General features: G+C 46.9%; 1 protein-coding gene across 1 annotated transcript in view; it reads right to left on the bottom strand.

The window, feature by feature from the left end:
* Window positions 1–25,892, bottom strand: part of pik3ap1 (phosphoinositide-3-kinase adaptor protein 1) — a 130,773-nt gene that overhangs the window by 5,691 nt on the left and 99,190 nt on the right. Inside the window, exons 12-13 of the mRNA XM_055661936.1 lie at window positions 22,467–22,539; window positions 15,054–15,209 (exon numbers count right to left, since the gene is read on the bottom strand). Coding sequence (XP_055517911.1) covers window positions 15,054–15,209; window positions 22,467–22,539 — 229 coding nt within the window. The remainder of the gene's footprint in view (window positions 1–15,053; window positions 15,210–22,466; window positions 22,540–25,892) is intronic.

The following is a 25,892-nucleotide window of genomic DNA, read 5'->3' as shown; positions in this document are numbered from 1 at the left end:
TCAGTCTCCCTACCTGCTTCCACTACCTGCAACCTCCGGCAACCACCTGCAACCTCCGGGAACCGCACGGAAACCTTGGGTGGGGCACAAAGTCTCCAGAGGTTTCCGTTCAGGTTTCCTAAGTGGGACAGGGGCATTTAGAGCATCAGAGACCCAGATTCCATCCTGACTATGGGTGTTGTCTGTGCAGTTTGTACCTTCTCCCCGTGGCCACGTGGGTTTTCTCTGGGTGCTCCGGTTTCCTACGAGCCTCCGTCTACTTCTGGACCTCCTGACGGACAGACCTCAGGTGGCTAGAATTGGTCGTAACATTTCATCCCCCCCATCCAAGTCCGCAAGAAATTGCTGCAAATTGTGGACGCAGCCCAGACCATGGCACAAACCAACCTGCCTTCCATTGACTCCATCTACACCTCACGCTGCCTCGGCAAGGCCAGCAGCATCATCAAGGACAAGTCGCACCCCAGTCGGTCACTCCCTCTTCTCCCCTCTCCCATCGGGCGAAAGGTATAGAAGTGTGAAAATGCACACCTCCTGATTTAGGGACAGTTTCTTCCCAGCTGTTATAAGGCAACTGAACCATCCTACTACCACAACCAGAGAGAAGTCCTGAACTATGATCGGACTTTCATTGATCGGACTTTACAGGCTTTACCTTGCACCAAATGTTATTCCCTTATCATGTATCTGTACACAGTGAATGGCTCGATTGTAATCATGTACAGTCTTTCCGCTGACTGGTTAGCACGCAACAAAGGGTTTTCACTGTACCTCGGCACACGTGACAATAAACTCAACTGACCCCTGACCCGCAACACTGGTGCTCTTCAGGATTATGTGTTCAGACCCCTGCCTATGGCTTTGTGGCCAATTGCAAGGCCAGCTCAGTGTTTGCGTTTGCTGATGACTCCACAGTCTTGGTGAAGGTGAACAATGATGGTGGGATGGAGTGGAGGAAAGGGATTGTGAACTTTATGTGGCGGTGTGAGAACAACAACCTTGCACTTATCTTTGATCGGACTTTACTGGCTTTATCTTGCATTAAATATTATTCCCTTTATCATGTGTCTGTATACTGTGGGCGGCTCCATTGTGAGCATGTACTGTCTTTCCGCTGGCTTTTCACTGTACCTCAGCACGTGTGATAATTAGCTAAACTGAACTAATGGCAGCAAGACGAAAAATGTTTGACCTAAGGAAGTGAGGGGGTGAACACACCTGGAGTATTGTGTGCAGTTTTGGTCCCCTAATTTGAGGAAGGACATTCTTGCTATCGAGGGTGTGCAGCGTAGGTTTACAAGGTTAATTCCCGGGATGGCGGGACTGTCATATGCTGAGAGAATAGAGCAGCTGGGCTTGTACACTCTGGAGTTTAGAAGGATGAGAGGATATCTCATTGAAACATGTAAGATTGTTAAGGGCTTGGACACGCTAGAGGCAGGAAACATGTTCCCGATGTTAGGGGAGTCCAGAACCAGGGGCCACAGTTTAAGAATAAGGAGTAAGCCATTTAGAACGGAGACGAGGGAACACTTTTTCTCACATAGAGTGGTGAGTCTGTGGAATTCTCCACCTCCGAGGACGGTGGAGGCCGGTTCTCTGGATACTTTCAAGAGAGAGCTAGATAGTGCTCTTAAAAATAGCGGAGTCAGGGGATATGGGGAGAAGGCAGGAAAGGGGTACTGATTGGGGATCATCAGCCATGATCACATTGAATGGCGGTGCTGGCTCGAAGGGCCGAATGGCCTACTCCTGCACCTATTGTCTATTGTCTATAACATCATCCTGTCCTCTTCAACAGAGCTGCTGTAGACATGGTTGACAACTTCACGTTGCTTGGTACCCATTAGCCAGCAACCTAACCTGGTCGCATCACACTGGTGCAATGATCACTAACGTTCTTCAGCAAATTTACTTCCGTAGATGTCTGAGAAGATTCAATGGTTCAATAGTGTCATAGAGTGATACACAGTAGTGTCACAGTGTCATTGAAACAGGCCCTTCGGCCCAATTTTCCCACACCAACCAACATGTCCCATCTACATTAGTCCCACCTGCCTGCATTTGGCCCATATCCCTCTGAACTTGTCCTATCCATGTAATTGTCCAAATGTTTCTTAAACATTGCGATACTACCTGCCTCAACTTCCTCCTCCGGCAGCACGATCCAGACAACCCTCCACCCTCTGTGTGAAAAAGTTATCTCCAAGGTTCCCATTAAATCTTTCCCCCCTCACCTTAAAGCTCTGGTCCTCGATTCCCCTACTCTGAGCAAGAGACTCTGTGCTTCTAACCAATCTATTCTTCTCATGACTGAGTACGCCTCTATAATATCAGATCAATTGTGCTTCATTTGTCACACGTGCAACTGCACAATTCAATTATTTGTGCATATTTACACATGTGGGGCGCTGTCATGTTTTGGCCCATTTCCAAAGTCCATTCTGCCCGCACGCTCGATGTACAGGAGCTGTTCCCGATCCACGCGAGCCCCAGGCTCCTGCAGGGCTGCCTCTGTCACCATCCACTGGATCAGCCCGCGAAACGATGTCCCTCTCCTCCTCTCTCCTCGCCCGGTCATCCTGTGTGTCCCGCGGGTGCCTCCGGCAGCCGATCTTGAAGGCGCTGAAGTCATTACCCCGGCTCACCCTCCTCCAGTCCGACATCTTCCTTCCTCCTCATCGGCTCTCCGGTCTTCAAGGAATGAGTAGGGTCTGGGCTTTGGCCCGATGAGTCTTTGGCCCTTCGAGGCGGGTGCCAGGTTGTGCAGCCACGGCACTCAGCCAGCATGTCCGCCAGGATTCTCACCAACGCCTACAGATGCGCTATGGAAACTATTCTGACGGGATGCGTCTTGACCTGGTCTGGCAACCCCTCTGCTCTTGTCCACCTGAACCTACAGTGAACACAGCCCAGTCTATCGCAGCCTCGACACTTCCACCCACCCAGTCCATCAACAGGGCCTTGCATCAGGAAGGATGGAGGTATCGTCACCACCCTAGTCATTCCCACCTCTCTTCTACCGTCTGGGAGAAGATGCAGGAGCTTGGAAGCCCAGACATCCAGACTTAAGATGCTGGAAGGAACTGCAGATGCTGGTTTAAACCGAAGATAGACACAAAATGCAGGAGTAACTCAGCGGGACTGGCAGCATCTCTGGAGAGAAGGAATGGATGATGTTTCGGGTCGAGACTCTTCTTCAGTCTGAAAGACGGGTCTCGACCCGAAACATCACCCATTGCTTCTCTCTAGAGATGCTGCCGGTCCTGCTGAGTTACTCCAGCATTTTGTGTCTATCTCAAATCATCTTGGCCCCGCTCTGGGAGTAGGAGTGGGGGCGGATCCGGATCCGCAATGGCCGTGAGCCCCAGGCCGAGCTCGGGGATCGTTTGCCCGCTTCTGCTGCTGTTGGAGGTGAGACATTGCATCGCCCCAGGGTCTTGGGCCTGTCGCCCATCAGGTTCCTATTAAATCTTTCCCCTCTCACCTTAAACCCATGTTGTCTGATTTTTGATTCCCCTACTCTGGGTAAAAGGTGCATATCAAATGATGAGATGCATAGGTAGGATAAACGATCAGAACCTATTCACCAAGATTGACAAATCAAATACTAGAGCTGAATGGGGCAAAGTTTAAAGGAGAGGTGCGGGGCAAGTATTTGTTATACAGAGGGTGGTGGGTGCCTGGAACGTGCTGCCAGGGGTGGCGGTGGAGGCAGATATGATAGTGGTGTTGAAGAGACTTTTGGATAGGCACATGGAGATGCAGGGAGTGGAGGGATATGGATCATGTGCAGTGGGTATGGGTCATGTCTTGGCATCATATTTGGCACAGACATAGTGGGCCGAAGGGCCTGTTCCTGTTCTATGTTCTATTCACCCTACGGTATTGTATGCTGGAAAGCTACATTGAAAGGTACGTCACGAAGGAATGCAAATGTATTTTATACCAAACAACCATCCCCTTAAGGCACCAAACCCAGTTGGGAAAGGTGACACTCAGAACATTAAACATTGTACCAGACAAAGGCTTGTAAAATGATCACAAGCCTGAGGACTTGAAATATTTCAGAACACTGTAAAGAACAACCAAGAATTTGGTTGTAACAGGAAGAGCACAGTGGCGCAGCAGTGGAGTTGCTGCCTCACAGCGCCAGAGACAGGTTCAATCCTGACTACGGGTGCTGTCTGGTCACAGTTTGTACATTCTCCCTGTGATGGCGTGGGTTTTCTCCAGGTGCTCCGGTTTCCTCCCACACTCCAAAGTTATACAGGTTTGTACGTTCATAGGCTTCAGTAAATTGTAAATTATAAATTGTTCCTAATGTATAGGATATTGCTAGTGCAAGTAATGGAATGTCCGAACTCGGTGGGCTGAAGGGCCTGTTTCCGTGCTGTATCTCTAAAGTAAAGTCTGAAGTCAAAAGGAAAGCAAAATATAAGAGTTATCAGCAGCAAACATAACGGGGGAAAGTTATAATAGATGATTAAAAACAAAAAGGTTAGCAAAGATATCGCGAGATCTTATGCACTCAGACTTATGCTGGGGAATAGGAAAATTACAGAGAAATTAAACAGAATTGTAATGTCTGGGTGAATGAAGATGCAGATAGTCTAGATTTAGGGAAGGAGGTGTATCTCCAAACTCAAAGAAACTGGCAAAAATGAACAAAAATAATAATTGGAAAAATGAGTTAGACAGAAGCTGAAAAACAACCACCAGAACACAATGACTAGGCTGGGACTCTACTCCTTGGAGCGCAGGAGAATGAGGGGTGATCTTATAGAGGAATAGATTGAGTCTTTTTCCGGAGTTGGGGAATTGAGAAGCAGTGGATACAGGTTTGAGGTGAGGGGGGGAAAGATTTAGTGGGAACCTAAAGGGTAACTTATTTACAGAAAGGGTGGTAGGTGTATGGAACGAGTTGCTGGAGGAGGTAGTTGAGGCAGGGACTGGTTATTTGAGAAACATTTAGACAGGTACATGGATATGGCAGGTTGAGAGGGATATGAGCCAAACGCAGGGAGTTGGGACTAGTGTAGATGGGGCATGTTGGTGGGTGTGGGCAAGTTGGGCTGAAGGGCCTGTTTCCGTGCTGTGAGACTATAACTTGCCTTTGATGGGTTTGAAGGAGGTGGTGACTGATACAGTGAAACACTGGTTGTCAGTGGCCAAAGCTGCCAGGATTCTGCAATGGTTCCCACAGGTTAAAAGGTGCAAGCCCCCAATGTAGGGACGGACAGGGAATGGGAAGAGAGATCTAGAGAACATCAGTGGTAGAGAAACTGGTAACATCCATTAACAGGCACAAGTGAACATGTCACTTAGAAACTAGTGACACAAGGAACCACATATGATGGAATAGTCATAGAGTCATATAGCACGGAAACAGGCCCCTTCGACCCAACTTGCCCACACCCACCAACAAGCCCCATCTACACTAGTCCCAGCTGCCTGCGTTTGACCCATATCCTTCCAAACCTCTCCTATTCAGGTACCTGTCTTGTGTAAAACACCAAGTGCTGGAGCAACTCAGTGGGTCAGGCAGCATCTGTGGAGAGAACGGACAGGTGATGTTTTGGGTCAGGACCTGATTCTGAAGAAAGGTCCTAAGGCAGAACGTCATCTATCCATTTCTTCTACAGATGCTGCCTGACCCACTGAGTTTAATTTAGCTAAGAGATACAGCACGGAAACAGTCACAGAGTCCTCGCTGACTAGCGATCCCTGTACACTAGCACGATCCTACACACATATAGGTGTAATTTAAAATTTTACCAAGCCAATTAACTTACAAACTTGTATATCTTTGGAGTATTGGAGAAACCAGAGCACCCAGAGAAACCCCACGTGGTCACAGGGAGAACGTACAAACTCTGTGCAGACAGCACACGTAGTCGGGATCGAACCTTGGTCTCTGGCGCTGTGAGGCAGCAACTCTACCACTGCACCACTCCAGTACTTTGCGTTTTACTTATATAATAGTGTTTGCATTGGATAGAGTCATCAGAGATTAATAGATTGTGGACAGATGTGAGTTTTATGAGGGTGATACAGGATCGGAGCTGCATAGTCTCCCCAACGTACGTCAAAGATGCAACGTATCCAAAGTTTCTTCTGATGCAAGATGTGGAGTGTCATCGTGGGGACATGGTTAAGTGAGAACATGACAGAAATAAATATAGAGCGGACACACGGAAAAGCAGAGTGTATTTTTAAAATGCTGAAAGAGTGAAATGCTGGATGGCACGGGTAGAACTGTTGCCTCACAGCGCCAAAGACCCGGGTTCGATCCTGACTACGGGTGCTGTCTGTACGGAGTTTGTACGTTCTCCCTGTGACCTGCGTAGGTTTTCTCCAGGTGCCCCGGTTTCCTCCCACACTCCAAAGATGTACAGGGTTTGTAGGTTAATTTGGTTTTGGTAATAATTGTAAATTGGCCCTAGTGTGTTGGATAGTGTACTGTGCAGGGATCACTGGTCGGCATGGACTCCGGTGGGCCGAAGGGACAGTTTCCACGCTGTATTTCTAAACTAAACGAAAAACGAAACAAAAATAAAATAAACTAACAAAAGGTGCTGGTGAACAGGGAACTGTACATGAATTACTAAAGATGAATGTGCGCAAATCAGTGCAGTGTAGTTTATTGTCACGTGTACTGAGGTACAGTGAAAAGCTTTTGTTGTGTGCATCTAGAGGCTAACCTAGCACATACTTTTGTAAATTGTATAAAAATCAAAAATTGATATTTTTAGAATAATTTCTGAAGTTATCAATACTAAATTGGATCCCAATTCAAAACTAATAATACTTGGCATATCAGAACAAAGTCTAACACTCACAACAAGCCAAATAAACTTTCTTGACTACAGTATAACTGGGAAAAAATTAATACTAAAACTTTGGAAAGACCCTATAACCCCCACAATTAAAACAAGAACTTTTTATCAGAATATGGTTTCTATTGACTATTCATTGACTATTTGAAGGGGTAGATCGGTTCAGCATGGAAACCTAACTGAAGCTTGAACTCAGGATTAGATGTAAAGTTATACTTTATAATCCACGAACCAATCTCCAAAGATGTATTATTAGTAAATCAATCAATTTTTAAAAAAATATTGACATTTGTGTTTTTTTTTCCTCTTTCTCTCTTAATTCCTATCTTTAAAAAAAAACTAGCAGAACCAATCCACAATTGATAATATTAATAATCTACAACTGATATACATAAAATGTTTATAATATGTGTTTGCTTCTAATAAATTAAAAAAAAAACAAAAAACAGAAGCATTGCATTGGCCCTCATTGCAAGGTGATGTGAGGACAAATGTTTGTCAGGAATTATACAGAGCTCTGGTGGGACTGCAGTTAGAATGATGTGAACCATTCTTCCCGCTCTACCTAAGCAAGGACAAAAACACCAAGAAAGGACACGATGTGCTGGAGTAACTCAGCAGGTCAGGCAACATCTCTGGAGAACATGGATCGGTGACGTTTCTGATCGGGACCTATCTACAGGGATGCGTTAGCACTCCAGCACTTAGTGAATCGTTCAGAATTTCAGCAGCTGCAGTTCTACCAGATGCCTGCCAGATTAAGAACTCTACACCTATAACAACTGGGATTTGAAAATGGTGCCAAATCTGGCGACTCTGTATACTGGCTCAGTGCATTACTATTATACACATACACTAACTGAGAGGAGCTTATCTAGGATGTATCTAAGGGCTTACATAAAGTACACAGTAATGAATTTCACTGTACCTCGGCACATGTCACAACAAAGTACCATTGAACCATGGAATCATCTAATGTCCACATTAACGTTAAAATAGCAACAGGGAAATTACAATGAATCTTCATCCGATTCATTGATCGGATGAAGATACTTAAAGATAATATATATAAGCATCTGGATAAACAGGGTCTGATTAGGAACAGTCAGCATGAATTTGTGCCTGGAAGGTCATGTTTGACTAATCTTCTTGAATTTTTTGAAGAGGTTACTAGGGAAATTGACGAGGGAAAAGCAGTGGATGTTGTCTATATGGACTTTAGTAAGGCCTTTGACAAGGTTCCTCATGGAAGGTTGGTTAAGAAGGTTCAACTGTTGGGTATAAATGCAGGAATAGCAAGATGGATTCAACAGTGGCTGAATGGGAGAAGCCAGAGGGTAATGGTGGATGGCTGTTTATCGGGTTGGAGGCAGGTGACTAGTGGGGTGCCACAGGGATCTGTGTTGGGTCCTTTGTTGTTTGTCATGTACATCAATGATGTGGTAAATTGGATTAGTAAGTATGCAGATGATACCAAGATAGGGGGTGTTGTGGATAATGAAGATGATTTCCAAAGTCTACAGAGTGATTTAGGCCATTTGGAAAAATGCGCTGAAAGATGGCAGATGGAGTTTAATGCTGATAAATGTGAGGTGCTACATCTTGGCAGGACAAATCAAAATAGGACGTACATGGTAAATGGTAGGGAATTGAAGAATACAGTTGAACAGAGGGATCTGGGTATAACCGTGCATAGTTCCTTGAAGGTGGAATCTCATATAGATAGGGTGGTAAAGAAAGCTTTTGGTATGCTAGCCTTTATAAATCAGAGCATTGAGTATAGAAGCTGGGATGTAATGTTAAAATTGTACAAGGCATTGGTGAGACCAAATCTGGAGTATGGTGTACAATTTTGGTCGCCCAATTATAGGAAGGATGTCAACAAAATAGAGAGAGTACAGAGGAGATTTACTAGAATGTTGCCTGGGTTTCAACAACTAAGTTACAGAGATAGGTTGAATAAGTTAAGTCTTTATTCTCTGGAGCGCAGAAGGTTAAGGGGGGACTTGATAGAGGTCTTTCAAATGATGAGAGGGATAGACAGAGTTGATGTGGACAAGCTTTTCCCTTTGAGAATAGGGAAGATTTCAAACAAGAGGACATGACTTCAGAATTAAGGGACAGAAGTTTAGGGGTAATATGAGGGGGAACTTCTTTACTCAGAGAGTGGTAGCGGTGTGGAATGAGCTTCCAGTGGAAGTGGTGGAGGCAGGTTCATTGGTATCATTTAAAATAAATTGGATAGGCATATGTATGAGGAGGGAATGGAGGGTTACGGTATGAGTGCAGGCAGGTGGGACTAAGGGACAAATGTTGTTCGGCACGGACTTGTAGGGCCGAGATGGCCTGTTTCCGTGCTGTAATTGTTATATGGTTATATAGTTATATGATTAGCAAGGTCATAAGTGATAGGAGCAGAATTAGGCCATTCGGCCCATCAAGTCTACTCTGCCATTCAATCATGGCTGATCTATCTCTCCCTCCTAACCCCATTCTCCTGCCTTCTCCCCATAACCCCGTCACCCGTACTAATCAAGAATCTATCAATCAACCCCTTAAAAACATGTATTTTGACATGGCCTCCACAGCCGTCTGTGGCATTCTGGAAATGCAGCTTTGTCCCGCTACCAAAGACCGACTGGAAACTATTATTAAGAAGAATAAAATCTATTTTCAAAGAAACATACAGTTTAGGTTTATGGGTAGGATTAGATTTATTATGGCCATGTGTACTGAGGTACAGTGAAAAGCTTTGTTTTGCATGCTATCCAATCAGATCAGATAATATTATGCATAAATACAATCAAATCAAAGTCGTACAACAGGTAGAACAAAGGGGATGATACAAAGTGCAGAGTATAAATCTCAGCATCGTAGCGCTCAGTTCCAGAGACAAAGTCCAATGTCCGCAGTGGGGTAGAGGTGAGTATCTTAGTTTATGGTAGGACTGTTCAGAAGCCTGATAACTGAGGGGAAGTAGCTGTTCCTGAGTCTGGTGGTGCGTGCGTTCAAGTTTCTGAGTCTTGTGCTGTACGGGAACAGAGAGAAGAAGGAATGACTGGGGTGACACAAGTCTTTGATTATGTCGGCTGCTTTCTGAAGTGTAGATGGAGTCAGTGGTAGGAGGTCTGGTCTGTGTGATGGTCTAGGCTCCATCCACAACTCTCTGCAATTTCTTGCAGTCTTGGGCAGAGCTGTTGCCAAACCAAGCTAAGATGCAACCCAACATTATACTTTCTATGTGCAGGGAGGAACTGCAGATGCTACTTAACAAGAAAGATGGACACAACATTCTGGAGTAATTCAGCGAGTCAGGCAGCATCTCTGGTGAAAAGGAATAGGTGATGTCTCGGGTCAAGACCCTTCTTCAGATTGAGAGTCAGGGAGAGGGAAACTAGAGGTACAAAAAAGATTCCGAACAAATCAGAGCCGGCATCAATGACCAAAGAACGGTGGGGCCCACAATGGTCCATTGTTGGCTGGGGAAGAGGTGATAACGAAGGGATATATGGATGCGAGAAGTGCTTGCCATGGTGTATCTGCTCAGTCTCCTGAGGAAGTATTGGTGTGTCTTCTGGGCTGTGGCATCAATGTGGTTTAGTCCACGACAGATCATTGGGAATATTTACACCATACTTGAACTTGAAGCTGTTAACCATTTCCATTGATGCTGTTCACCATGCTTCCTGAAGTCGATAACTAGCTCCTTCATTGAGGGAGAGGTAATTGTCCTGACACCATGTTACGAAGCTCTCTATCTCCTTCCTGTACTCTGTCTCATTATTGTTCATGATCTATCCCAGCACAATGGTGTCATCTGCCAACGTGTAGGTGGAGTTGGAGCTGGACTGGGCTGAACAGTTAGACAATAGACAATAGACAATAGGTGCAGGAGTAGGCCATTTGGCCCTACGAGTCAGCACCGCCATTCAACGTGATCATGGCTGATCATCCCCAATCAGTACCCTGTTCCTGCCTTCTCCCCATATCCCCTGACTCCACTATTTTTAAGAGCCCTATCTAGCTCTCTCTTGAAAGCATGCAGAGAACCTGCCTCCACCGCCCTCTGAGGCAGAGAATTCCACAGACTCACAACTCTCTGTGAGAGAAAGTGTTTCCTCATCTCCGTTCTAAATGGCTTACCCCTTATTCTTAAACTGTGGCCCCTGGTTCTGGACTCCCCCAACATCGGGAACATGTTTCCTGCCTCTAGCATGTCCAAGCCCTTAACAATGTTATATGTTTCAATGAGATCCCATTGCATCCTTCTAAACTCCAGAGTATACACGCCCAGCTGCTCCATTCTCTCAGCATGTGACAGTCCCGCCATCCCGGAAGGAGATTGAGTACCTCGTGTCTTGGTGTCGAGACAACAACCTTTCTCTCAATGTCAGCAAGACAGTGATGGACTTCAGGAAGTGAAGCGGTTCACACGCCCCAGTTTGCATTGACGGTGACGAAGTAGAGATTCCCAGGAGTCAATATCACCAACAACTTCTCCTGGACCACCCATATTGAAGCAACGACCAAAAAAGCACACAAACGCCTCTACTTCCTTGGAAGGCTTAGAGAGTTTGGCATGTCCCCAACAACTCTCACCAACTTCTACAGATGCACCATAGAAAGCATTTTATCATGATGCATCACAGGTTGGTTTGGGAACTGTTCCATTGAAGACCGCAAGAAATTACAGCAAATCGTGAAAGCAGCCCAGATCATCACACAAACCAACCTCCCTTCTATTGACTCCATCTATACCCCCACGCTGCCTCGGCAAGGCCAACAGCTTAATCAAGGACGAGTCGCACCCTGGCCACTCCATCTTCTTCCTTCTCCCATCAGGCAAGAGGAACAGAAGTGTGAAAACGCACACCTCCAGATTGAGGGACAGTTTCTTCCCAGCTGTTTTCAGGCAACTGAACCATCCGACCACACCCAGAGAGCAGCGCTGAACAACAATCTACCTCTTTGGTGACCCTCGGACTATCCGTCATTGGGCATTACTGGCTTTACATTATTCTCTTATCATGTAACATAATCATGTAATCCATATACACTGTAAATGGATCGATTGTAATCATGTATTAACATAGAAATATAGAAAATAGGTGCAGGAGTCGGCCATTCGGCCCTTCGCACCAGCACCACCATTCAATATGATCATGGCAGATCATCCAAAATCAGTTCCCCTGTTCCTGCTTTTTCCCCCATATCCCTTGATTCTGTAAGCCCTAAGAGCTGAATCTAACTCTCTTGAAAACATCCAGTGAATTGGCCTCCACTGCCTTTTGTGGCAGAGAATTCCACAGATTCACAACTCTCTGGGTGAAAATGTCACCTCATCTCAGTCCTAAATGGCCCACCCCTTATTCTTAAACTTTGACCCCTTGTTCTAGACTCCCCCAACATCAGGAACATTTTTTCTGCATCTAGCCTGTCCAATCCCTTCGGAATTTTATATGTTTCTATAAGATAACCTCTCATCCTTCTAAATTCCAGCGAATACAAGCCCAGTTGACCCATTCTTTCATCATATGTCAATCCCACCATCCCGGGAATTAACCTGGTGAACCTACACTGCACTCCCTCAATAGCAAGAATGTCCTTCCTCAAATTAGGAGACCAAAACTGCGCACAATACTCCAGGTGTGGTCTCACTAGGGCCCTGTACAACTGCAGTAGGACCTCCTTGCTCCTAAACTCAAATATTCTTGCAATGAAGGCCAGCATGCTATTTGCTTTCTTCACTGCCTGCTGTACCTTCATGCTTACTTTCAGTGACTGATGTACATGCATGTCTCGTTTCATCTTCCCTTTTCCTAATCTTACACCATTCAGATAATAATCTGCCTTCCTGTTCTTGCCATCAAAGTGACAAACCTCACATTTATCAACATTATACTGCTTTTGCCATGCATCTGCTCACTCACCCAACCTATCCACGCCACCCTGCAGCCTCACAGCATCCTCCTCGCAGCTCACAAAGCCGCCCAGCTTTGTGTCATCCGCAAACTTGGAGATGTTATATTTAATTCCCTCATCTAAATCATTAATATATATTGTAAATAACTGGGGTCCCAGCACTGAGCCTTGCGACACCCCACTAGTCACTGCCTGCCATTCTGAAAAGGGCCTGTTAATTCCTACTCTTTGCTTCCTGTCTGCCAACCAGTTCTCTACTCATGTCAATACCCTACCCCCAATACCTTGCTCTAATTTTGCACACTAATCTCTTGTGTGGGTCCTTGTCAAAGGCTTTTTGAAAGTCCAGATACACCACATCCACTGGCTCTCCCTTATCCATTCTACTTGTTACATCTTCAAATTCTGATGACTGGACAGCACGCAACAAAAAGCTTTTCACTGTACCTCGGTACACGTGACAATAAACTAGACTGAAACTGAACCAGGGATTCTGGTTTCTAAATAAGTACGATCTTTTCAGAACAGGCAAGAATAAATGTTCTCACCAGGTGGTGAAACATAGAAACATAGAAATTAGGTGCAGGAGTAGGGCCATTCGGCCCTTCGAGCCTGCACCGCCATTCAATATGATCATGGCTGATCATCCAACTCAGTATCCCGTACCTGCCTTCTCCCCATACCCCCGGTTTTAAAGGATTTCCCCCTTATCCTTAAGCTGTGACCCCTTGTCCTGGACTTCCCTAACATCGGGAACAATCTTCCTGCATCTAGCCTGTCCAACCCCTTAAGAATTTTGTAAGTTTCTATAAGATCCCCTCTCAATCTCCTAAATTCTAGAGAGTATAAACCAAGTCTATCCAGTCTTTCTTCATAAGACAGTCCTGTCATCCCAGGAATCAGTCTGGTGAACCGTCTCTGCACTCCCTCTATGGCAATAATGTCCTTCCTCAGATTTGGAGACCAAAACTGTACGCAATACTCCAGGTGTGGTCTCACCAAGACCCTGTACAACTGCAGTAGAACCTCCCTGCTCCTATACTCAAATCCTTTTGCAATGAAAGCTAACATACCATTCGCTTTCTTTACTGCCTGCTGCACCTGCATGCCTACCTTCAATGACTGGTGTACCATGACACCAGGGTCTCGCTGCATCTCCCCCTTTCCCAATCGGCCACCATTTAGATAATAGTCTGCTTTGCATTTCTTTTTGCCACCAAAATGGATAACCTCACATTTACGATCAATAGATTGAAAGGTAAGGCATGGAAACAGGCCCTTCGGCCCATCAAGTCCACGCCGACCATCGATCACCTGCTCACAATAGTTCTATGTTATCCCATTTTCCCATCCACTCCCCACACACTAGGGGGGAATTTACAGATGGCCAATTAACCCACAAACCCGCACGTCTTTGGGATATGGGAGGAAACCAGAGCACCCGGAGAAAACCCACGCGGTCACATGAGAACATGCAAACTCCACACAGACAGCACCCGAGGTCAGGATCAGATCCTGGTCTCTGGCGCTGTGAGGCAGTGACTCTCGCGGCTGCGCCACCGTGCCGTGCTTTGAAATTCACTCCCCAAAAACAGTTGTTTGGCAGTTCAATACACACAAGACCAATATCAATCGATATCGGCATGCTGAGGGAAACAATGGATGTGGGATCAGTGCAGAAGAGATGCTGCTTGACACACCGAGTTACTCCAGCATTCTGTGCATATCTTAGAGGTAGATAGTAGCTCATGACCACTCTCTAGTTGTTGATAGGATGATTCAGTTGCCTGATAACAGCTGGGAAGAAACTGTTCCTGAATCTAGAGGTGTACGTTTTCACACTTCTGTACCTCTTGGCCGATGGGAGAGGGGAGTAGAGGGAGTGACCGGGTTGAGACTGGTCCTTGATTATGCTGGTGGCCTTGCCGAGGCAGCGTGAGGTGTAGATGGACTCAATGGAAGGGAGGTTGGTTTGTGTGATGCGCCCACAACCCTCTGCAATTTCCGGCGGTCATTAACGGAGCTGTTCCCAAACCATGTTGTGATTGGGGGGGATCACTGGTCGGCGTGGACTCGGCGGGCCGAAGGGCCTGTTTCCATGCTGTATCTCTAAACTAATCAAGGAGCCAACGCAAGCCACAGGGTGTGAGAGTGGCTTCATGTGTACAGTGTGTGTAAGGACAAACTGACACACTGCTCCCACATTCTCCATCCACCCCTCCATCTAGTGCTTCCCACAGCGAATGCTGGCGGAGTTAGGAATATCGGAACGTTGCTTAGACATGCTCATACTTGCTGTGCTGGAGGTGCTGCCTGTGTTCCACTGTCCTCGCTGAATCCCATCCTGGGCCGGTAAGGGCGGGTGGAACCTGGGGTTGGTCTCGTACACGCCACACTCGGCGCTGTCTGGAAGGTCTTGTGGACGAGCAGGAAGGGTGATCTCCATCACTAGGTAGACAAGACAACAGCTCCGTTTAGTCCACTTTATCCCACCTGACAAATCTGCCTGGATAGAAACACCTTTGCAAATGGCCACCGCGTACCCAAGCCTCCGACAGTGGCGTAGGATATATTTGAGGGCCCACAGTGGCCCCATCAAAATATTATACATCCATATACATGCGTATGATACACAATTACCAACATTAAGAGTTAATCGTAGGATATATTTGAGGGCGTCACGGTGGTGCAGCGGTAGAGTTGCTAAGGTTCACAGCGGCAGAGAACCGGGTTCGATCCTGACTACGTGTGCTGTCTGTACGGAGTTTGTATGTTCTCCCCGTGACCTGCGTGGGTTTCCTCCGGGTGCTCCGGTTTCCTCCCACACTCCAAAGATGCAGGGCCAGCCTTAGGGGATGCGGGGCCCAATTGGGAACAATTTTGGTGAACCCCAGGCCAAGGTGTGTCAGCCCAGTTATTTAGTATATATTATGAAATTGTACACTAGGTGCTATGGATTCTACACTGTGTGAATCTCTCCTGCTCCCTCCCGTTTGCCTGTCAGTATCTCCGCTGGCTTCCAACCTTTACCATAGCAGCTAATTACCATTAAACTGCATTATGTGATTGGACACAATGCCCTTGGAGACAGCGGCTGATTGGACGTGAGGAGACCTATTTGTTGATTGGACGGGAATTTTAAGGCAAGTTGGTTGGTGATTGGATGCAACCCCCTTAGAGACAGCGATTGATTGGCCGCCAAATAAAATTGTCAAATAGGAAAACAAAAATCGCTGGTCAGTGGACTAACTGGTTGTATCTCCAAACAAAACAATATAGCATGCAGGTACATTCATTTAAAATTAAATTCAGTGATTATTTCACATGATTTCTCACTGTGTAAAGCTCAATATCTGACCAATTTCGTTTAACACGTTTGGTCTGCCGTGAGCATTTTTCTCTCCCAAAACAGTTCACATCTAGCAAACCGATCAACGAACCAGACAGCAGTTGGACGCAGTCATAGAAACATAGAAAATAGGTGCAGGAGTAGGCCATTCGGCCCTTCGAGCCTGCACAGCCATTCAATATGATCATGGCTGATCATCCAACTCAGTATGATCCTGTACCTGCTTTCTCTCCATGCCCCCTGGTCCCTTTAGCCACAAGGGCCACATCTAACTCCCTCTTAAATATAGCCAATGAACTGGCCTCAACTACATTCTGTGGCAGAGAATTCCAGAGATTCACCACTCTTTGTGTAAAAAATGTTTTTCTCATCTCAGACCTAAAAGATTTCCCCTTTATCCTTAAACTGTGACCCCTTGTTCTGGACTTCCCCAACATCGGGAACAATCTTCCTGCATCTAGCCTGTACAACCCCTTAAGAATTTTGTAAGTTTCTATCAGATCCCCCCGCAATCTTCTAAATTCTAGCGAGTACAAACCGAGTCTATCCAGTCTTTCTTCATATGAAAGTCCTGACATCCCATGAATCAGTCTGGTGAACCTTCTCTGTACTCCCTCTATGACAAGAATGTCCTTCCTCAGATTAGGAGCCCAAAACTGTACGCAATACTCCAGGTGTGGTCTCACCAAAACCCTGTACAACTGCAGTTCCTGCCTGCCTGCTCCTATACTCAAATCCTTTGGCTATGAATGCTAACATACCATTCGCTTTCTTCACGGCCTGTTGCACCTGCATGCCTACTTTCAATCACTGGTGTACCATGACACCCAGGTCTCGTTGCATCTCCCCTTTTCCTAATCGGCCACCATTCAGATAATAGTCTACTTTCCTGTTTTTGCAACCAAAGTGGATAACCTCACATTTATCCACATTATACTGCATCTGCCATGCATTTGCCCACTTACCCAGCCTATCCAAGTCACCTTGTAGACTCGTTTAGAGGGGTTTAAACGGTTTGGAGATATTTAGAGGGCTTCAGATGGGTTCAGAAGTGTCCAGAAGTGGAATAGGAGGGGAATAGGAGGGGGTTTGGAGAGGGTCCCAGAGGGGTTTAGAGACGTTATAAGCCCCCCCGTGAGAAATTGTATTTCTCTGAAATTGAAGATAGACAAAAGCTGGAGTAACTCAGCAGGACAGGCAGCGCAGCGATTCTGGAGAGAAGACCCTTCTTCAGACTGAACTGAACTCTCGTCGGTGAGAGTACTTGTGATTGTCTGAAGAAGGGTCTCGACCCAGAAACGCAACCCTCTCCCCAGAGCCGCTGCCCGTCCCGCTGAGCCACCTTCAGATTCAGAGCCAAACAAAAACACAGTGCTGGAGGCTGGAGGAACTCACCCGCTGGGTTTCTCCAGCAGTTTTGTTTACCGTCAATGATTCCAGGAATGCCGAGGCGACAGGGTGATAGAGAGGGAATGGGAGAGTTAGAGAGAGACGAGATGGGGAGCGGGAGAGAGAGCGTGAGAGAGAGAGGGAGAGAGAGAGAAAAACACAGAGAGACACAGAGGTACACAAAAAAGCTGGAGAAAGAGCGAGTGCAGCAGGGAGCGTAGAAAGCTAAATGCTCCATAGATGCTGCTGCACCCGCTGAGTTTCTCCACTTTTTTGTGTACCTTCGACATCTGCAGTTCCGGTACAGAGAGAATGACTGGGTCGGTGGAGAATGACTAACCTACACACCAGGAAGAAGCCCCTTCTCGCGGTCCGGGGCCCTCACTCATGATGGTGAGTTTAAAGAAATTCTCAACGTGTCATCGATCTACATTCCTCAGTAAATGTAATTGTGTTTTAAACAAGTATTAATGACGCTGCGTGAATTTTATTCAAAGAACGCGGCGTCATTAATACTTGTTCAAAACACAATAACATTTACTGAGGAATGTGGATGGATGCATTGATGACATTGTATAACAACTTCTAAATACTACTTGCTTTTAAGAAATGCTGACAGCACTAGTTAATCGTTAACTGTTGGCCGTGCAGCGGTTGTTATACATGTTCGTTTAAAAAAGAAATCCGGGTGGCGAATTTAAAAAAAAATCTTTATTTAACAAAGAGAATTCGTATTTCCGTACAAAATACGGAACATTATTGCGGGGGGCGCGGGGCCCAATTTCAAATCGGCTTAAGGCCGGCCCTGCAAAGATGTACAGGTTTGTAGGTTATTTGACGGTATAAATATAAAATTGTCCCTAGTGTGTGTTGGATAGTGTTAGTGTGCGGGGATCGCTGGTCAGCACGGACTCTGGAGTGTGGGAGGAAACCGAAGGTCTCGGAGAAAGCCCACACAGGTCACAAGGGGAACGTACAAACTCCGTACTGATATCGCCTGTAGTCAGGACGGAACCCGGGTCTCTAGTGCTGTGAGGCAGCAACTATGTGCTGGTGCTGCGAGGCGCAACTGCGCCACTATGCTGTCCTGGGGGATTTCTAGCACCAGCATTCTCTATTTTACTTCTGCTTTAGTAGATCATGGCTTTAGCACAGCCTACAGTTCTGGTTCTTACATTACATGAATAATGCGGCAACACTGGGCAAAGTACAGCCGGGATTAACCAGGATATTGTCAGGTCTAGAAAGTTGTAGCCTTGGGAAAAGATGACATAGACTATGGTCAGTAGAGATTGTCGCTGCATTTAAACACAACCTGCTGTTGTGATCAGCACAATCATGGAGAAACAAGGAACTGCAGGTGCTGGTTTACCAAAAAAAAAAGACGCAAAGTGCTGGAGTAACTCAGTGGATCAGGCAGCATCTCTGGAGAACGTTTCGGTAACGTTTCAGGTCGGCACCCTTCTTCAGACTGGAGAAACAAGGAACTGCAGATGCTGGTTTACAATAAAGACAAAACGTGCTGAAGTAACTCAGCAGGTCAGGCAACTCAGCGGATCAGGCAGCGTCTCTGGAGAACGTTTCGGTGATGTTTCGGGTCAGGACCCTTCTTCAGACTGATTGTAGCAGGGGGAAGAATGCGGAAGAGAGGTGGGGGCAGGATAATGCCTGGCGGGTGATAGGTGGATACAAGTGTGGGGGGGGTGGGGTGGAAGAAGTTGGAGGCCAATGTATGAACAGTAAATTCTCCAATTTAAGTAACCTACCTATCAACACCTCCCCTTCTTCCTCTCCCCCTTTTATCCCCTCTCTTTCTGTACCCCACCTGGACATGTCCCCATTCATCTCCTCCCCCCCCCACTGCGTCTACCTATATTCCTTCCTCTGGTGCCACAATCCGCACCTCATCTATCCTTATCTTACATTATTTGTTCATTTCTCGCCTTTGTGTGAAAAACGGTCTATTAAAACTCCCGCGCTCCTGTATCCACCTATCACTCTCCGGACTTTGCCTTGCTTTCACCTCTCCTCAAGCTTTCTCCCCTCCTGTCACAATAATCTGAAGAAGGGTCCTGATCCTAAACGTCATCTATCCATGTTCTCCGGAGATGTGGCCTGACCCGCTGAGTGACTCCAGTATTTTGGGCCCTTATTTACCAGCACAAACATGCAATTTCCATTTGTATCATCAAATTTCAGCGATTCCATGAACCCCCCACATATCAAATCCTTCAAACCTTTGTTCTTGATGTATTAGACACAGAGCCCAATCATTTTATTTAACCACTCGAAGAAAATAGAATTAAAAGTTACTTTCAACGTGGGAATTGCACAATCTACTAGTTTCTCAACTGTAGCAACTGTCTGTCCACCTAATTGTGGTTCCCTGTTCTTTCCCAAGAACATTATCCTTCAATATTTATCCACCCTCCTGAGAAACGGGGCTATTGGCTTGGATTGTATTGCGTTTCATGTTCAGATACACAATATCTCAACTTTTCTGTTCATCTTTCTGTTCAGTGTTTAGTGTTTATGGATAAACAGCCTGGAAACAGGCCCTTCAGCCCACTGAGTCCACACCGACCAGCATAGAACCTGGGTGTCATGGTACACCAGTCATTGAAAGTAGGCATGCAGGTGCAGCAGGCAGTGAAGAAAGCGAATGATATGTTAGCTTTCATAGCAAAAGGGTTTGAGTATAGGAGCAGGGAGGTTCTACTGCAGTTGTACAGGGTCTTGATGAGACCACACCTGGAGTATTGCGTACAGTTTTGGTCTCCAAATCTGAGAAAGGACATTATTGCCATAGAGGGAGTGCAGAGAAGGTTCACCAGACTGATTCCTGGGATGTCAGGACTGTCTTATGAAGAAAGACTGGATAGACTTGGTTTATACTCTCTAGAACTTAGGAGATTGAGAGGGGATCTTATAGAAACTTACAAAATTCTTAAGGGGTTGGACAGGCTAGATGCAGGAAAATTGTTCCCGATGTTGGGGAAGTCCAAGACAAGGGGTCACAGCTTAAGGATAAGGGGAAAATCCTTTAAAACCGAGATGAGAACAACTTTTTTCACACAGAGAGTGGTGAATCTCTGGAACTCTCTGCCACAGAGGGTAGTTGAGGCCAGTTCATTGGCTATATTTAAGAGGGAGTTAGATGTGGCCCTTGTGGCTAAGGGGATCAGAGGGTATGGAGAGAATACAGATACGGGATACCAAGTTGGATGATCAGCCATGATCATATTGAATGGTGGTGTAGGCTCGAAGGGCCGAATGGCCTACTCCTGCACCTAATTTCTATGTTTCTACAGGTAGAAACTAGTGGACCACACTAGTTCTGTGTTATCCCACTTTCTCATTCACCCCCTACATACTAAGGGACAATTTTCACAGAGGCCAATGACTATACCAATCCGCACAAATCTGGGTTGTTGGCGGCACAGTAGCACAGCGGTAGAGCTACTGCCTCACAGCACCGGAGACCCGGGTATTGTCTGTGTGTGGAGTTTGCACGTTCTCCCTGTGACTGCGTGGGTTTCCTGCAGGTGCTCCGGTTTCTTATAGAAACATATAAAATTATAAAAGGACTGGACAAGCTAGATGCAGGAAAAATGTTCCCAATGTGGGGCGAGTCCGGAACGAGGGGGCACAGTCTTAGAATAAAGGGGAGGTCATTTAAGACTGAGATGAAAAAAACCTTTTCACCCAGAGAGTTGTGAATTTGTGGAATTCCCTGCCACAGAGGGCAGTGGAGGTCAAGTCACTGGATGGATTTAAGAGAGAGTTAGATAGAGCTCTAGGGACTAGTGGCGTCAAGTGATATGGGGAGAAGGCAGGCACGGGTTATTGATAGGGGACAATCAGCCATGATCACAATGAATGGCGGTGCTGGCTCAAAGGACCGAATAGCCTCCTGCACCTATTTTCTATGTTTCCTCCCACATCCCAAAGACGTGCGGGTTTGTAGGTTAAATGGCCCTCTGTAAATTGCCCCTGGTGTGCAGTGGAGTAACGAGTGTGATCGGCGTGGACCTAGTGGGCCAAAGGGCATGTTTCCATGCTGTACCTCCAAATAAACTAAACTAAACTAAACCAAACCAGAGGAAACCCGTGCAGTCACAGGGAGAACGTGCAAACTCCACACAGACAGCACCTGAGGTCAGGATCAAACCCGGGTGTCTGGCGCTGTGATGCAGCGGCTCTACTGCTGCGCTGCTGTGCCACAACTGCTAGTTGTTGATCTTCAAATTGGAGACAGAAATTGCAGGGAGTTGGGAGCTAAACATGTAGACATTTAGTCCATCCTGATTTTGAAATCCTCTATCGAACAAAATGTGTCTAAAGTGTAGGAAAGAACTGCAGATGCTGGTTTAAATCGAAGGTAGACACAAAATGCTGGAGGAACTCCACGGGACAGGCAGCATCTCTGGAGAACATGGACAAAAATAGGTGCAGGAGAAGGCCATTCGGCCCTTTGAGCCAGCACCGCCATTCAATATGATCATGGCTGATCATCCAAAGTCAGTACCTGTTCCTGCTTTCTCCCTGTATCCCTTCATTCCGTTAGCCCTAAGCGCTATATCTAACTCTCTCTCGAATACATCAATACATGGATGGGTGACGTTTCGGGTCAACACGAACCACCACCTATCCATGTTCCCCAGAGATGCTGCCTGACCAGTTGAGTTACTCCAGCACTGTGTCTATCGATGGTCACAAAGCACCTCATTCCCAGGCATCTCAATGCAGCTGGTAACTGTGAGGGAAAGACACAAAGTGTTGGAGTAATTCAGCAGGTCAGGCAGCATCTCTGGGGAACAGGGATGGGTGATGTTTTTGGTTGCGACCCTTCTTCTGACCGAGTGGGGGGGGGTTTCCTTGTCATGAGTCTATGTCATTGACTCAGACTGAAGAGAGAAGGTGCCATGATGGAGGGTGTGTGTGAGTGAGTGAGTGAGTGAGGTTACCTCGATGCTTGCCGTCTCGCCCCTTCACCAACTGTCGGCGGGTGATGCTGTCACGAAGCTTCTTCAGGTTTTCCTGGCGGGCGTAAAGACACAGTTACATCTCACATCGTTACTCCAGCTTGCTTAGTTTAGCTTAGAGATACAGCACGGAAACAGACCTTTCGTCCCACCGAGTCTGCACCGACCGGCGATCTCCACACATTAAAGGGCCTGTCCCACTTACGTGTCCTTGGCACGCAACTTACGCGACCTCGTGGTTGAGTTGAGCCGAGACGGTCGAGCGAAGGTCGCGCGCGACTTCATTCGACCGCACAGCCGTCTGGAGCGCGTGACGTTATTTGAAGATGGACACAAAGCAGGAGTAACTCAGCGGGACCAGCAGCATCCCTGGAGAGAAGGAATGTGTGACGTTTCATGTCAAGACTCTTCTTCAGTCTGAAAAGAAGGGTCTTGACCCGAAAAGTCACCCATTGCTTCTCTCCAGAGATGCTGCTGGTCCCGCTGAGTTACTCCTGCATTTTGTGTCTATCTTCAAGTTTCTTGGCCCCGCTCTGGGAGTAGGAGTGGGGGCGGATCCGGACCACAACGGCCGTGAGCCCCAGGCCGAGCTCGGCGATCGTTTGCCTGCTTCTGCTGCTGTTGGAGGTGAGGTATTGCGTCATGCCAGGGTCTTGGGCCTGTCCCACTTTGGCCGTCAGTTACACGACAGGCCGTTGGCGTGCGAAGATTTTGTTCACTACAAGAATTTCGGAGCCCCGCGCGATGTCGGGACCAGCCACACACAACTCCATACCCCTCCGAGCTTTTAAGTGGGACCGGCCCCGCGCGGCCATACGGTGCCCGTACGCCTCAAGCGACCACGAGATCGCGTAATTTGCGAGCCAAGGACGCGTAAGTGGGACAGGCCCCTAACACTATCCGACACACACTCGGGTCAATTTACAATTTTTACCGAAGCCAATTAACCTACAAACCTGTACGTTCTGGGAGGAAACCAGAGCACCCGGAGAAAACCCACGCGGTCACGGGGAGAACGTACAAACTCCGTACAGACAGCACCCGTGGTCGGGATCAAACCCGGGTCTCTGGCGCTGTGAGGCAGCAACTCTACCGCTGCATCACCGCGCCGCCCCAGCTGTTATCAGGCAACTGAACCGTCCTATCACCGACCAGAGAACGGCCCTAACCTGATTTAATTTGCAGTTTAGTTTATTGTCATGTGTACCGAGGTACAGTGAAAAGCTTTTGTTGCGTGCTAACCAGTCAGTGGAAAGACAATACATGATTACAATCGAGCCGTCCATAGTGTACAGATACAGGATAAAGGGAATAATGTTTAGAGAAGGTTCAGTGACTGGATAGCACACGACAAAAAAGCTTTTCACTGTACCTCGGTACACGTGGCAATAAAGTAAACTTTAAGAATGGAGAGGGAAGGTGGGTGGTATAAAGAGGAGGGGGGAGGTTAGTAGACGGGTCACGGAGGGGTGACGGACGCTGGGCAGAGGGAGCCGGGTCACGGAGTGTCAGAGACTGGAGGGTGATGGGTGAAAACAGCCCAGGAGAAAAATAAAGGCAGGTGGAACTAGATAGGTGTTTAAGAACAAACTGCAGATGCTGGAAAATCGAAGGTAGACAAAAATGCTGGAGAAACTTAGCGGGTGCAGCAGCATCTATGGAGCAAAGGAAATATTTCTGAGGAAGGATGCACTGGCTTTGGAGAGGGTCCAGTTTACGAGAATGATCCCAGAGATGATTGGGTTAATGTACGAGGAGCTTTTGATGACTCTGGGCCTATACTCGCTGGAGTTTAAAATAATGAAAGGGATCTCACTAAAACCTGCCAAATAATAAAAGGCCTGGATAGAATGGTTGTGAAGCGGGTATTTCCAGTAATGGGAGAGTCTAGGACTAGAGGGCACAGCCTCAGAATAAAAGGACGTACTTTTAGAAAGGAGATGGGAGGAATTTCTTTAGTCAGAGGGTGGTGACTCTGTGCAATTCATTGCCACAGACGGCTGTGGAGGCCATCATTGGTTATTTTTAAAGCGGAGATTGATAGATTCTTGATTAGTACAGGTTATGGGGAGAATGGGGTTGAGCGGGAAAAATAGATCAGACTTGATTGAATGGCAGAGTGGACGTGCTGGGCCGAATGACTAATTTCTGCTCCGATGTCTAGTGGTTCCGGTTTCGGTATTCAGTATATGGCATTGGCTTTGGTAAAATTGTAAATTGCCCCTAATGTATGTGGTGTGGTGCTGGTGTACGGGGTCGGCATGGAATCGGTGGGCTGAAGAGCCTGTTTCCACGCTGTATCTCTAAAATCTAAATTAAAGTCTAAAGTTATACAGCAGGGAAACGGACCCTTCAGCCCAACTTGATCTTGCCGACCAAGATGTCCCATCTACACCAGCCCCATCTGCCTGTGTTTGACCCACATCTCTCGAAACCTTTCCTTTCCATGTACCTCTCCACGTGTCTTTTAGATGTTGTGATGGTATCTGACTTAACCTACCTCCTCTGGCAGCTCGTTCCCAATATCCACCACCCACCATGTGAACAAGCTGCCCCTCAGGCTCCTATTAAATCTTACCCCTCATCTTAAACCTGTATCCTCTGGTTTTTGATGCCCCTACTCTGAGTACAAGACCCTGTCTATCTCACTCATGATGTTATCCACCTCCAAGATGTCAGTGCTAGAACAGGCTGCCAGGGCCAGTGGGGGAAATAGACACGATACTTTGGGATGTCTCCTAACCCCCCCACCCCCCCCACACCACCCCACCCCCCCCCCCCCCCCCCCCCCCCCCCCCCCCCCACCCACCCCCCCCCCACACACAACCCCATCCCCATCCCACCCCGCCTCTGCTCGTCTGATCCCCTCCCACATTGAGTCACTTCCCCTTTCACTCCACTCACTTCCACCAGATGAGGAAGTACAGTTCTATTAACGCTTGTCGGGCCCAAGTGCTGCCTTCCTTGTTTCACTCCTGCTCTGGGCCTCTCTTTTACCTCAAACACTGAGCATTACACACCCTGTTCTCACCCCAAATAGCATCAACAATCTGCACCATGCGAATACTTTCACAGGCCTATCCCATCAACTGTAGCTTATTACTGTCACCTGTACCGAGGTACAGCGAGAAGCGTTTGTGTTGCGTGCTAACCAGTCAGCGGAAAAACAATACATGATTACAATCGAACCATCCACAGTGTGCAGATACATGATAAAGGGAGTAACACTTAGTGCAAGATTAAATCCAGTAAAATCCAATTAAAAATAGACACAAAGTGCTGGAGTAACACAGTGGGTCAGGCAGCATCTCTGGAGAAAAGGAATAGGTGATGTTTTGGGTCAATACTCTTCATCAGATACACTCTGATCAGTCTGAAGAGTCTCGATCAGAAACGTCATCTATTCCT

This window comes from Leucoraja erinacea, chromosome 34 (assembly GCF_028641065.1).
Source record: "Leucoraja erinacea ecotype New England chromosome 34, Leri_hhj_1, whole genome shotgun sequence".
NCBI lineage: Eukaryota > Metazoa > Chordata > Chondrichthyes > Rajiformes > Rajidae > Leucoraja > Leucoraja erinaceus.
The sequence above is the reverse complement of the archived record's forward strand: the minus strand, read 5'-3'. Positions and strand labels throughout refer to the sequence as shown.